We start from the raw sequence: 14,127 nt of genomic DNA, 5'->3' as shown, positions 1-14,127 counted from the left end.
CGCCTTACAAACGACTTATCCACGACAGAAACGAAACCGACAAACGGACTTCTAACAGACCGACTTAACAATATACGGACCAAAACCGACCTACTTGACTAACAATAGACGGATCGAAACCCACCAATGACTGATGACAAACTATACACGAGTCTTTCAGCCAATACCATCATGGCTATACTGACCAATCACGTTCAACGGACCAGACTTATAACATCATCGACTGACAAACACTATTCACTTGACTCTGAAGATGACTTCCGCTCAGGTTGTCGAAACGTCAGTCACCAACAACAGTTCTTTTCAGAACTACACTCACCCGGACGATCACACTATACGAACTATTACATGCTTTCTCAACATTAACAGTGTATAAAGGATGGCAAAATGCTATTTGTCCAATTTAGTGAATTTTTTCCTATGACTCAGAAAATAAGAACCTTTTTGTAGTTTTAGGCTTAACAGGTTCTTGTACAGGGGGGGTCTAGCAGGTTCTTTAAATCTAGGTTCTTACTTGCGGGTTTTTACTGTATTCCTCGCGGCGCGGCATGGGCGAAAATTTTTAAAACGTCAAAGGTAACGCACAGGGCGCACGCGATAGGCAGCTTTAAAGGAACGACATACATCACCGCCGCCGCACAGTGAATTCTATCTTAGAGTTTAAACAGTGATCAAATTCTCAACCAGGAGGTATGCGGCGTACCTTGATTTATTCTTCCTTCCCAAGTTAGAACAATGAAACAATTCCAGCTTCCACAAACTTCTAATATAAAGACAGTTTTGCCTAGCTAGTAACATTCGAAACGGACTACTGTACGTTAAAGTTTTCTCACTGTTCCTGAACGACTTTATCATTCACGGTAAATTCTGCCAAGTGCGCCATACTTCGTTTGTTGTCAGGACTGGAGTGTGAGTAGAACATTCTTAACTTGGCTCCCACTGAGAACATAGGTGAGTGTCCACCCCGGGGAAGAGACTCCCATATAAAGAGGTCGGGGATGTTCGTCGTTTCGCTTAGGCGTGTAACAAGGCCTGTCCTGGTCTCACTCAGGGTGCTCTTAACTATTAGCTGTCAAAGTGTCTTTTAGGGCGCACTCGAAGAAATAACAATGAAAAACCGCTATCGTTTCCGTATTTAGGCTCGATTTCCGCCGCTCTCTCGAGTCCGGTCTACTAGCGCGGGTTTTTTTCCCGAACAGCAGATGGTAATCAAGCCTATTCTGTTCTAAGTGGTATCTTTCAGGGGGTCAAATAAAGCTTGAGCCACGCCTAGATTGATCTTCTTTAGGGGTTTAATTCAAATTTTCCGAAAAGTATAACCGATCTTTTCATATGGGAGTCCTCCCCCGCTCCCCCCCCCTCCCCACCACTCGGTGTCCACGTTGCTCACTTTGTAAAGCTCACACTCCTGCGCTTTATAAAGTGATCGAAAATATTGTGTCTTACAAGTTGTTTTCGTGGTTCCAAACACAATTTAATATCGGTTAAAACAACTTTTTTTTCTGAGCCCGTGACATCTGGAAATGCCGACAATTCTGGAAATGAAGGCCGGTCACTAAACCTTTTCATCGAAGTAAACATCGGCCGCCATTTTCAAAGTTTCAGTTTACGTTCAGCATACATAACAGGTTCGAGTTTTAACTTGGAAGTCCCCTGTGCTGCTTGGCTAGAAGTTTCGGGCTTATTTATTGACGTGACAATTAGGCTTTTGATTGCGCAATGATGTAATTATGTAATGACAAGTTTTTGAACATGTGTCAAATACCATATTTTCATCACTTATAGATAGAAAATTTCGAGGTTTTTCTCCAAAAAAGTATCAAGAGAAAAGAAAAATCGCGTGAGCCCACAGCCTCAATGGTTCACACTTGTGAGATCGCATAACACTAGTGAAATAAGCACAAGCGCAAGCACAAGAAAAACGGACATGCTTCTTTTTTTTGCTCATGCTTGTGATTGTGCTTATTTCACTATTAGGAAGATCTATTGTTATTTGGGAAGAGGATCAATGTATGGAAGGCACTAGATCGAATCATCAGATACGCTCACGAAATTACAAGTTAGCCCTTGATCTCAGGAAAAAATCGAAAAAGGAAGAGTGGAATTTTCAAAGGAACAACAAGACACTGGTTGAAAAGCTTTTCTTCATACCTCTCAGCAAGAGACAATGATCTAAGCTTAGACCATCGTCTCTTGCTCTCAATCAGTGAAATATGCCAGGTTTCAGTCATAGGCTTGCCATGACGAGGAGAGAAAAGAAAGAAAGTGGGACGAGAGGGATATTTCCGTACAAACAGCAATGCAACCTATAACGAGAACGAAAAAAGTAAAAAAAGAAAACGAAAGGTCAGTATCTTAACTCTCAGCACCTTCTCCCTCTAGACGTCTCAATGAGCACTAATGAACTGCTAAGGAATCCTGTCAAAATGTTCTGGGGAGGAGTGGGTGGGGAAAGAAAGATAGACTGATATCTTATTCAGGTGGAATGGAGGGGGAGACTCCTAGTCTCTTCACGCTATAGAAACCTGGATACTTCTGACAGTTTTGGCCACTTGGCTTGTGAAGACTTTCTTTTATTGATATCTTTTTTCCAGGTTGTGAAGAGGAACTCGAGGGTCTAACTCTTGACTGGGTCTTACTCAACAAATGCAGGGCTGAACTTGTCAGCAGGAAACGAGATCTTGAAAACCTGTAAGTAAAAATTATTTTCTGCTTTCTAACTCCATTTTTGTTTAATTCATACTGCTTCTCCTTAATGGTAAAATAGACGATAGACAATCCATAGTTTATTTTGTGGTTAACAATTTTAACCTTAATTTGTAGGTGTAGAGAAAAGAATTTGAAAGAATGTATTACTGGGATTAGGCTGGAACTGATGCTGGCTTTCAAAGTTTTGCTCCGGAATCTTGACAAATTTGACCCAAATTAAGCATCCCCTGTGACTCAGACAAACGCAATGGAAACGAGCTCTGATCTATGCCTGCAGTAAATATGGCTTGTACGCTCCTAGCGATGGGCTCCTGTGAACACGGTTTCGCCGATCATTTCACGCCACAATAGCCCACCGGAACATCTAGCTACGCCGCCAGCATTTTCCACAAACGTACAGCTGATAAAATGAAAAACACAATTCAGGTCTTTATATATTTTCTTTATATACAAAATTAATGAAATGGTCCAATAAAATTTACTCCAGGAAGCACGCTGCGCAGGATACCACGAGGCAAATACTTTTCCATGGCATGAAATGCAATTGAATGTTTTATTGATCTTATTTTAAACAGCACTAAGCTTCCAACACCACACCTGACTATTACAGTTAACAACTAAATATCTCATCAGTCGCTGGCATGAAATCTTCCACCGCCTGATTTGTTCCCGTCTAGAATTGGAAACAACCATCTATGTTCCCGCTACAAAATTTCTGTTTCCCACACAGAAAGATGAATATGTCGTCAAGGCTGAACACCAATTTCGACTTTTTTAAAATTCACTTTTGGCTACATGTAAACAAATATTATTAACTCTATACCCAAGGAAGACGTTAAGGTGTTACTTTAATACTCCTTTAACAAATGTATGACAGCACATGCATGATAGCAATTTATACCAGAACCTTCCATTCATCTTTCTGTTGCCGATCTCTGAACCAACACAGGCAACAAAGGGTGAAGTAAATAAACTCTGGTCTCCGTCAGAATCCTACAAGACGAACCAACAATAGTTCTGGAGTCTAATTTTTTTCTCCACGAATAGCGACAACCTTTTATAATTGGTGTAAAACAAAGGATGCAGAATCTTATTGGTTCTTTCAAAATTGCTCTCCATTTCTGTTTTCCTTTGATTATTAAGAGGTAGTTATCCGTTTCTACACCTTCCAAAATACGTAAAAAAATGCGTAGCACCCTTAATTAAATCATTTTTTTTCGACAATCCGGTAAATTGTAAAGATTATGAGTAAACTCGAAAACTAAAGGTTTTTAACTAGGAAGACTAAAGCATTTAGCTTTCAAGACCACTCAGAATCTAGACATTAAGGATAAATTTGAACTTAAGATATGCAGTCACTGACATTTAGTAGAGATAAACGCGAAGAAAAACGATAGTGGGAAGATTTTGTTTTAAAAATTTCTTCAAAGAAAATGGCCAAACCAGATCGTCTAAGTATGGTAAATCTGCTTCTTGTTAAATTTCATTTACCTCAGAATATTATATTGTTTTTCAGGCATTTTTCAAAATTTGCCACGTCTTATTCTTCAATCAAAGGAAACGCAGCCTTGCCTGCCAAGCTAAAGGGCTATATCCAGAAATGGCCAACGATGGGTGAATCTGTCAAGCAGCAAAAAATATGATTCTTTTTGTTACAAAAAGGTTAATTCATAGGGAGTATTAACCAGTTTAAATACGCAATGCATATCTCAAGCTCGAGTAGCCTTAAAGTATCTTAAGTCCAGTCCAGTTTAAGTCAGTGAACATGTTTCACTCCTTTTCACCGCTGGCAAGCATAGCATAGCCAGCGGACTTGTCACGTGACTTCTTGTAGATCATCGCCGCTGTACCGACCAAGCAAGCCACGCACATCACAAGCAGAGCCATCAGGATGACAGGACTGGAACCTAAAAAGAAAGAAAGAAAAAATGTGTGATTCCTGAGAGGAAATTTTAATCAGGCTTCTACTATGAATCGAACTGCATAGCGAGGAAAGATCTAATCGACAAAACAAAACAAAAACACTTCACATGAAAAAATTTCATCAAAACGTAATTTACTACGCTTTTAAAGTTTGAAGATTTTAAACTACTTATGTTATCTTACAGTTTTAGAATTCCACGCTTGGCTTACATACCACTTTTTTCCTGGACATTCCCGTGCTTTTCCCCTCGTTTCTCTCGTGCCAGATGGAGTGGGCCCTGGGCCAAATAGTACGCGCCAGTAGCGTGATCACTGACTTCACGTCTTCTTCGGCCACTTGATGGACATTTCTTTGCGCAATTAGAGTCTCTGTCGGTTCCGTTGCATACAATCACGTGACAGTGAACGAACACAAATGGATGGTCAGCAATGAACTTGAAGGCTTCCAGGCTAAACCGCTGTGCACTGACTGAAGGCGCAGAATGGTACTTCACAGTAATGTCATTTGGGCATCTAAGAAATGTAAAATCAAAAATTAGTCGCCGCACAGCACCGCCGTCTTATGTTAAACCACATTGTAAGTAACAGACAGATGCGGAGAGAGAACTAATGATTCTGAACATACCCTTTCGTTATAAATTCGTATTTCAAGGAATTCTTCTGATCCTGAGTGGGCGTGGCATAGCATCTATTCGCTATGATTGACAGCTGGTTGTCACCTGATGTCATTGATGCCTCAAAGAACAGAAGTTTACGTAGCACCACAGGAACAGGAAAATCATCCTTCGTGTAAGGACTCACGAATCTCTTGTCAGGAAACATGTTCAGAGAAAGTGTAAAGTTTCCTTTGCCTTCATCACTGAACACAAGTTTCCTGTTACTTGGCTTCCAACCAACCGATGATACCACGCCATACTTGGAATAAAAACAGCTGAACTGAATTTCTATTTCACGCACGCGTGTCACGACATCCTCAGCAGCCACAGGGATTTCCAAGACTGTGTTGGAGTAGACAATAGCTGAAGCTGTTTGCTTGCGTCTTGTATTACAGCCAGTCAGCGGTGTTGTTAGAGAGAAGTCAGCGCTTGTTTCTTTTGCTTTGCATGTAGTGTCCAGGAGTCGAATATGCTCACGGTCAATACCACGGAGCAGGGACTTGGGAATGGTGATTGTCATGTTGTCGCTGTTGCACTGAACGTCAACACCTGGTGCTAAAAGGATACGAATTAAAATAAGTTACAAACAGAGCTTACAAGTTTCAACCTAAAACCATTTATTTTCTTAGTTTTGTCTTGCATTAAAAATTCACATTAGTTGATTACCATGACATGTACTGTTGTCCAATGCTAAGCTCAATTCCGGATCTGGACATTCACATTTGTAGCCTCCTGCAGTATTAACACACTTGTGACTGCAGCCGCCATTTGACACCGTGCACTCGTCAATATCTGAACGGAATATTGTTCATGTATTATTCACAGAATCAGAGAAAATGAGAAAAAAAGGGAACTAGCGGTGAGTAGTAGCAGTCGTTACGATAACATCTGTGATCTTAAGCTCACCTTTGCACGAGACTGACTTAGCACTATCGGTCCACTGACCATTTGCCCCACACTGTTTATAAGATGGACCTTGTAGATGGTATCCCTCTGGGCATGAGAACGAGCAATTACTGGTGATTTTCATTTGTGACGTCATACAGCTTTTCGGTGTAGCTCTGACAAGTCGGCCAACAGTAAGAACTGGACACTGTACAACTAAAAATTGAAGAAAAACTTAGTCAAATATACAGCGAGGCGCGCGCATCAAAATAAATTAGAATTGCTGTTTATGTATATCTTAACTCGGTTGAAGCAATACACTAACCAATGCATGAAACCGATTTAGCTCTGTCCGTCCATTGACCATTTGCTCCACACTGCTTATAAGATGGACCTTGTAGCTGGTATCTCTGTGGACACGAGAACGAGCATTTCGTGTTGGTTTTCACCTGTGACGTCAGGCAACTGTTCGGTGATGCTTTGACAAGGCGGCCAACGGTAAGAGCTGGACAACTCGGTACTGTAACTGGAAATGCATCATATACATTTCAAAGATAGTTCTTTGGTTTGTTGTTTGTGTATTGTTATGGAATTAGACTTCAGTGTGATTATCTCGTAAAAAGTTCCATTTTTGAAGTGATATAAATTTGAAATTTGTTTTGTTGAATTTTTTGAAAGTGGTTGAGTTTTGGTAGTTTTAGATGGTGCAAACCAAGAGACAGGAAGTTGCCTTACTTAATTGCCCAACCAGCAGGCAAGACTCGCCTATTCCGACTTTCGTCACTCGAGTCCTTTGACCTAGTCCATTATCCTGTTTAAACTTATTTCCTTTGATTTAATCGTGCCAATCTGATTGCTCAATAGATTATTTTTGGAAACTCAGATACCAATTTTGCCCATAAATAAATGTGATAAACTTTTTATTTTTTATTACCTTGAAAACTGTCGCCCTTTATCGGAATTTTGTTGTGACACCATATTCCCACATAATTGTTGCTTTTATCATCAGCTCCGTTTCCTGACATTGTTATTTCCTTGGCCAAGTTGTCATTGACGTATATTTTTACGTTAGTACCTCTGACTACGGACTTAAGTTTATACCAGACACCAGAAGATACTGGAAATTTGATTTTTGGACTGCTCTCTGCTCCAGAACTTGTTATGTACATAGAATCACCGCCCCAAAAGAAATATCCCCATGCTTTTGTTACCTGGCTGTTAAAAGAAAAAAAGCGGAAAATGTTTTGCCCTCGATTGATGTAACTGAAAAATCAGAAATTAAATTAATTTCATTCATAAGACCCGAAAAACACCCTGCCACCGACTTATAATGACTCTAATTTCTACGGACTAGAAGAATGTTTAGTGAATGGATGAATGGAATAATAAATGGATGGATTGGATTGGATTAGAGCTAGTTACTAAACCCAACCTAGAAAAGGAAATGATTATTAAGTAATAGCACGAATCAAGAGAAGAAGAAGGGTAACTTACTTTTCGTCTTCTCTTGTAAAAAAAAAATTTGACTCCCGAGCTATAGCTAATCTCTGAATGATTGAAAAATGTTACAAAATACTTACGATTGTGTCCTCGCACTTCCTGGTTTGTATTTTAAGATGTGACCACAAGCCTTGCCACTTAACACTTGTACACGACTAGTGATCACTTAAAATAAGAAAATCGATCGTCATTAGAACCTTATGAATCACAAAATGGTTAGTTATGGTTCAAAAGCACAGAGACACCTTCAGCTCTCGTTTCACGCCGCTACTGTCGCAAAGAAACTACTAAAATATTAACATTTAGCAGCATTCAAGGGGATATGAACACCCAAAGCGAGTTTTTTTTCACGCAAAGCAAGTCTAATATTTAGCTCTCTTTAACCAAGCAGGAGGTCTGTATAAGAGAATCTTGACCGAGATCGTGTGTACAGACCTCATATTCTCCCATACAGACCGACTGAGCTCGGTTAATAAGATGTTTATTATATGGTAAGCAAGAACAATTTAATTCGTTTAATGTAACTGGTTTGTACTAACAGTACAAACATTTTGTTTGCGAACGGCGATAGCCTGAATTTAATTCTAATTAAGTCTAGCTGCCGGTCTGGATGGGAAAATCTAGACCGCTTTCATGTCGATTTTAGCTGGTCAAATTTGTGAATTAAGTAGTTCCCAGTACTTGAGACAGAGCCATATAATAATAGGGTAATATTGCCTTTGAACATTTTTACGCTTAGGTATGAATAGACTGCTATGCGATTCCCTGTTAACAAAAAGTTGGAATATCTGAAGCCTGAAAGAACTCGAGATTTCTAGTGAACCTAGCACCGTGCTGACGTGTCTATGTTTGATTAGATTTCTTACCATACTTATCTGTGTTCAAAGGCGTGGTCCATAGTCGCGCTGGTCCGAAGTGCCATTGAGCGCTATTGTAGGGAATACTTCCTGTCCATGATGAGCCTTTGTCGGTCCAAGTACCAATCAGATTCTTCCACGCGCCTAGTAGAACAGATTAATAAAACAGTTATTACAATGGATCCTGTAGTATTCTGGGGCCAATAAACCAGCCAAAACTCGAGAACTCAACTCCTTTTAATTCCAGCGACTAACAACGTGTTTCATCCAAACTGAACTCTGGAAAATTACTGGAGGAGCGACCACACAGCTCACAACATGCCACACTTCCCCACTAAGCCGTGAAAACTATTAGAACAAATAACTACAAAACTTAGCCCGCAGTTCTTAAGTGTTTCTGTCTCAATAACCTAATAATTCACTTAGCAACAAAATCAGCCAAGTATTGAGGGGCGTGTCTGTTCCTAGTAGGATAGCGCTTTCCTGGGATGCCTTTGGGAGGTGATTGAACAGGCTCGGCTGGCTCCATTGGGACTTCTACCAGCTGCAATTATGACTGTTCAGCTGCATGCGATACTGGAATGGGGTCTGCAGGAACTTCTTGATAAGCAGTACGCACTTGCGGAACGCTGGACTGCGGTGTCAGGTGGTCTTGGTGTCCTCGCGACGGTCTCCATCTTCCAGTTTTTCTTGCAAGCGACGTTGGAACGGTCGACTCAGGGGCCCATTTCTCGAATGTCCCGAAAGGTTTACGCACTCGGAGAGCTATAGCAAAATCTCAAATCTTCTGATTACAGAGCTGTTTTATTCACATATGCCTAACGGAGGTACCCTTCATACAAGACGTTTCAGACGCATAAACCTCTCTGTTTTTAGATACAGATGAACTAAAAATGGCTTTGCGGTTTCCGGGGCTTTCGAGAAATGGGCCTCAGGTATCCATTTTGGTCCACTTCTGCGGTTGCTTGCGTAAACTGCTTCTCCTTCCCACATGGTACGTTCTTTATCGTGCCAGTCCTGTGCCTGTTTCTGAGAAGAATAGCTTCCCCGGACTTCCTTCCAATTTCCGGGTAGACTAGGTCTAGTCTTGATTTGGGTTTCCTTCTTAGGAGCAATTCCGCAGGCAAGACTTCTCTCTGAGTCTTAGGGGTGATTCTGTAACGAGCTATAACTCTTGAAGCTTGCTTCTACACATTTCCTCCATTCATCTTCTTCATTCCCTCCTTGAGTGTTTGTACCGCTCTCTCAGCCACTCCATTAGATGCTAGGTGATGTGGCTCGGTTCTGATGCGATGGATCTCGTTCTGTCTGAGAAAATCTTCAAACTCTTTGCTTGCGAAGTTGGTGCCATTGTCTGTGAAGACAACGTTTGTATGAAACGCTCCTAGATGATAGGACGTCGACGTGTTCATTGGAAAAGCCTCCTTAGAGTGATTAACTATCACGATGAGAAACATTCTTCCAAAAAACGAACCTACATAGTCTAGGTGAAATTGAATCCAGGGTTTATGAGGTCATTCCCAGGGATGTAAAAGAGGTTCTGGCGGCAACTTTCTGTTTTCCTGACAGGGACTGCACTGGTACACATTCTGCTCCAAGTCTGTATCCATTGTTGGCCACCACGCATAACTTATCGCCAACGTCTTCATACGGCAAATTCCAGGGTGACTCGTGTAACTCTTCTACCACTCTTGCTCTTTCTTTAGGGGGATCACCACTCGATTGCACCATAGCAAACATCCATCTTGAACACTTAATTCATCTTCCCTGTTGAAATAGGGCTTCTTGCAATGCTTCATCTGAGCTGTGATTAGGTCAACCTTGCTGAACATACTTGATCACTTCCGACAGTATCGGATCACATCTAGTTCCGGTTCTCATCTCAATCACGCTCAGTGGCGTCGAATTGAGAAGTTCTATTGTAAACACAGTTTCTGTAGGCAACGGAGTATTCGGAGGACTAACCGGCATTCCCTCCGGCTAAGGGCAGGAGCATTGACATGTTCTGGTCCTGGTTTGTACTCAATGGAGTATTGGTAGGCAGCCAGAGTCAGCGTCCAACACTGAATTCTAGCTGCTGCCATAGTTCCATATTCTCATTAAACAATGATTCCGATGGTTTGTAGTCGGTCAATAAGTTAAAATGTCCGCCATAAATGTATTTCTTCACGCTGAACATCAGGGCGAGGGCTTCTCTCTCAAGATTAAACTTACTTTTTGCATTGGACAGGGTCCTGGCAGCATATGCAATTGCGTGCTCCGAGCCATCGTCCATTCGAGGCGAGAGGACAGTTCCTAAGCAATATTGTGATGCATCACATGCCAAGGTTAACTCCTTCTGACTGTCGTGGTGGACTAGGAGTTTAGAGGACTTTAGGAATTCTTTCGATTTCTGGAATTCTTCCTTTTGCTCTTTACCCCAATATCAGCGGGTCTCTTTACGCAGCAACTCATTCAATGCAGCCAATACGCTTGACAAGTTAGATAAAATTTTCTGGTTGTTTTTTATCATTCCTAGGTACCATTTTAGCTCTGACACGTTCTTGGGCGCTGGTGCATTGGAGATGACGTCGACCTTGTCTTCCAACGATTTAATACCTTCCTTGCTGACCTTGTGACCCAGGCAGGTTAGTTGAGGTTCCATGAACACACACTTGTTTTTCCAAAGTCTTAAGCCAGCGCTTGCTAGTTGTTTCAAGACTACTTTCAGGTTGTTTTAGTGATCTTTGTCACTGGCTCCAGACACTAGGACAACGTCCACCCATACGACTGCGTAAGAAATGTTTTGCAGTAGATTCTCCATGTTCCGCTGAAATATACGTGGTGCTGATAATATACATAGGATAGGTGAGTGCACTGGAAAAACCCTGTGCATGTTGATGGTGGTGTGTTGTTTCGATTCATCATCTAAGCGTAACTGCTGGTAGGCTTGGCTCATATCCAATTTAGTGACTTTTTCACCTCCCCCTAGTGTTGCTAGGAGATCTTCAACCTTCGGAATAGGATAACTTTACAGCTTCGACACTTGATTGACAGTTGATTTGTAGTCCCCGCAGATGCGAATTGAGTCGTCTGGTTTCAAAATAGGTACAATGGGAGCTGCCCATTCCGAGAACTGAACGGATTGAATTGTTCCCTCATCTTTAGCCTCTTGAGTTCAACTTCAAACTTCACTGTCATGGCGCATGCCATCGGTATTGCTTTTAAAAACTTTGATGTGCCTCTGGTTCCACTTGGATCTTTACCTTTGGACCTTTGAATGTGCCAAGTCCTTCTTTAAACACTTCCGAGTACTGGTCGATCGTTTTTCAAGTGAAGACGCTTGGTTGTTTTTTGTCAACTTCCATTTTGAACAACTCCTTGTAGTTTAGTGTAAGCACTCTCAACCATTGCCCTTCCAGTAAATTGGGCCCAGATCTTTCCCTACTAGTGTTTGCAGTTCAACTTCTTGTTTCTCGTGCTTCACAAGAACGTTCAAAGTTGACTAACTCACCGGTCTAGGTTCGGGGTTTTATTTTAGCAGTTTCCATTTGGGGTCGCTTCTTCACCAGATTCCCTTCAATCTAATTCTCTTGTAGGTTTTTCATTGATGATTTAGCAGCGGCGCCGGTGTCCACTCTCATACTCGTCCGAACTCCGTTTAGTTGTAACTGAACTCGATACGGTTCTCTCTTCTTTAATAGCGGTCATATGAAACATCAATCAATCTTTATTACATCGTGTACATCGTGTATTTTCTACATTCTTCCTCTTCCGCTTCTTCTGTTGTCTCCATGTGATGCGTGTTTCCAGATTTTCTGCCATTTCGAAAGGTTATTGCGACATTTGTTCACTTTGTGACCCTTGTTACGGCATTTATAGCACTGCACTCCTCGTCTGTATACCTGCACTTATCGGCATCGTGAGACCGAGTTCCACAACCTAAGAATTCTTTCGGTCGGTCCTTAGTCACGCGCTTAACTGGGGATTTCCCATTCTTCAGATCACGTGTATTATTGTCGGTCGTTTTCATCCCGATGGCTAATTCTATTGTCTTCTTAACCTCCAGTTGACTTTCGGCGTGCAATCTCCGCAGTGCGCGTTCGTCTTTCACACCGCAAACCACTTGATCACGAAGCATTTTTTTGCAACTGGTCACAAATTCGCAGTGCTCCGATAAATTCCTCAGTTCGCCGACGTACTGTTGTATTGTTTCTCCTTGCTGACGAAAAGAGGCTGTTAAATTTGAAGCGATACGCGATTGTCAATGGTCTATGATTCAAATGATTCTTTACCAGATTTACCAGCTCTGCAAACGACTTGCTGGTTGGCTTCCTTGAATTAACCAAATTCCTGATGGGTTTGTACGTTTTCCCTCCACATACGCCGAGCAGAACCGCCCATTTCTTGTTGTTGTCTCTAATCTCGCTCGCCGCGAAATAGTATTCGAGTCCTTCGGTATACTCAATCCAGCTGTCGTTCTCGTTGTATTCCTGTATCTTCCCGATCAATGCCATGTTTTTGTCCATACCTCGTCGCCAATGTAATATTCTGGGGCCAAAACTCGAGAACGCAACTCCTTTTGATCCAGCGACTAACAACGTGTTCTATCCGAACTGAACTCTGAAAAACGACTGGTGGAGAGGTTACACAGCTCACAACATTCCACAGATCCACAAACTACACAAGAACCGTACAATATCTGTTCCTCAAAGCTCACAGGTTTCCCTCTCCTCGGAACAGATAATGTCTGCGGACAAATATCCAAGCATATTTTCGCGCCAAATGGAGGGTATTGTTTATGTTTTGCCTATCCCAAGTTCTCGAGATACAAGGCCAACTTAAAAATATTCTGTTCACCACCTATTTACTATTTAGAGCGTGGAGGGCGCGAGCAACCTGAAACCCGCCAGGAGATTGAAGAGGGGCGAATGAAAAGGGCTAAGGGTGGGTAAAGAGCTTTTTATCCTGCTCCTCGCTCGTTCTTGCTCGCTTGTTAAGCTTAGAATTAGGGGCAAGGGCTGTAGACTGCAGAGCCGAAGAAAACATATTCTGTAATAAATTTAACAGATAAAAAATTAAGACTTCCGTCTGATGACTTTCTCTCGGTCGACTCCTGTTTCAGTTGATCCGTTAACGGCCTAGCTAGTTTATAAGAAAACGTCTGACTGAACAATGTTCGGCTCAATCACTGTCGACTCAAATTGTTCGCTTATCATACAGAAAAAATAACAGGACCTACCCTCAACTGACCCTGAAATGGCGAATGCCAGGACAATTCTCAGTAAAAAGCCATTTGTGAGAAATTTACAAGCCATCGTTCAGCAAAATGATAACTCACGAGAGTTTTGATTCCACTGTCTTCGAATGAAGATCACAAAGTGTGTTGGTAGAAATCGCTTTTGAGTCCTAGTTTCAGCATCGAGAATTTTCATGTTTCAAGTCACTTGGCTTTCGATGATTGGCGTTCAAGTGCTCCAAAACAATAAAATTAAACGTGATTACAAGTATTTAATTATGGTCACTTTTTACTCAATAATAATAATCGCAGAAAGTTCTCGCTTGAAAGGGGATGGATCTATTCAACATAGTTGCAACGTTTATTTATTCTTGATTTT

The 14,127-nt window shown here is 41.5% G+C and overlaps 1 protein-coding gene across 2 annotated transcripts; it reads right to left on the bottom strand.

The window, feature by feature from the left end:
* Positions 1-4,429: 4,429 nt before the first annotated feature.
* LOC145473531 (ZP domain-containing protein-like) lies at positions 4,430-7,829 on the bottom strand. 2 transcript variants are annotated; one of them, XM_081455031.1, is made up of 8 exons: positions 7,754-7,829; positions 7,108-7,388; positions 6,499-6,699; positions 6,195-6,389; positions 5,955-6,080; positions 5,258-5,843; positions 4,847-5,145; positions 4,430-4,616 (listed from the first exon to the last, which is right to left on the bottom strand). In XM_081455031.1, the coding sequence occupies exons 2-8, from the start codon at positions 7,340-7,342 to the stop codon at positions 4,480-4,482; spliced, it is 1,779 nt and encodes a 592-aa protein (XP_081311157.1). In that variant the 5' UTR covers positions 7,343-7,388; positions 7,754-7,829; the 3' UTR covers positions 4,430-4,479. The 2 variants fall into 2 exon arrangements, with proteins under 2 accessions (XP_081311157.1, XP_081311158.1); XM_081455032.1 differs by lacking the exons at positions 6,195-6,389; positions 7,754-7,829 and having other exon boundaries at positions 7,108-7,480.
* Positions 7,830-14,127: the final 6,298 nt, after the last annotated feature.

This window comes from Orbicella franksi, unplaced genomic scaffold, assembly GCF_964199315.1.
Source record: "Orbicella franksi unplaced genomic scaffold, jaOrbFran1.1 SCAFFOLD_670, whole genome shotgun sequence".
NCBI lineage: Eukaryota > Metazoa > Cnidaria > Anthozoa > Scleractinia > Merulinidae > Orbicella > Orbicella franksi.
Note: the sequence above shows the minus strand (reverse complement) of the source record. Positions and strands in the feature narration are given on the sequence as shown.

Coding starts and splice junctions, on each gene's coding strand:
- LOC145473531 (XM_081455031.1), bottom strand. CDS start 7,342: ATGTACATAACAAGTTCTGGAGCAGAGAGCAGTCCAAAAATCAAATTT. Junction 6,390..6,498: donor TAAATCGGTTTCATGCATTG/GTTAGTGTATTG, acceptor TTCAATTTTTAG/TTGTACAGTGTCCAGTTCTT. Junction 5,844..5,954: donor GGACAACAGTACATGTCATG/GTAATCAACTAA, acceptor GTATCCTTTTAG/CACCAGGTGTTGACGTTCAG.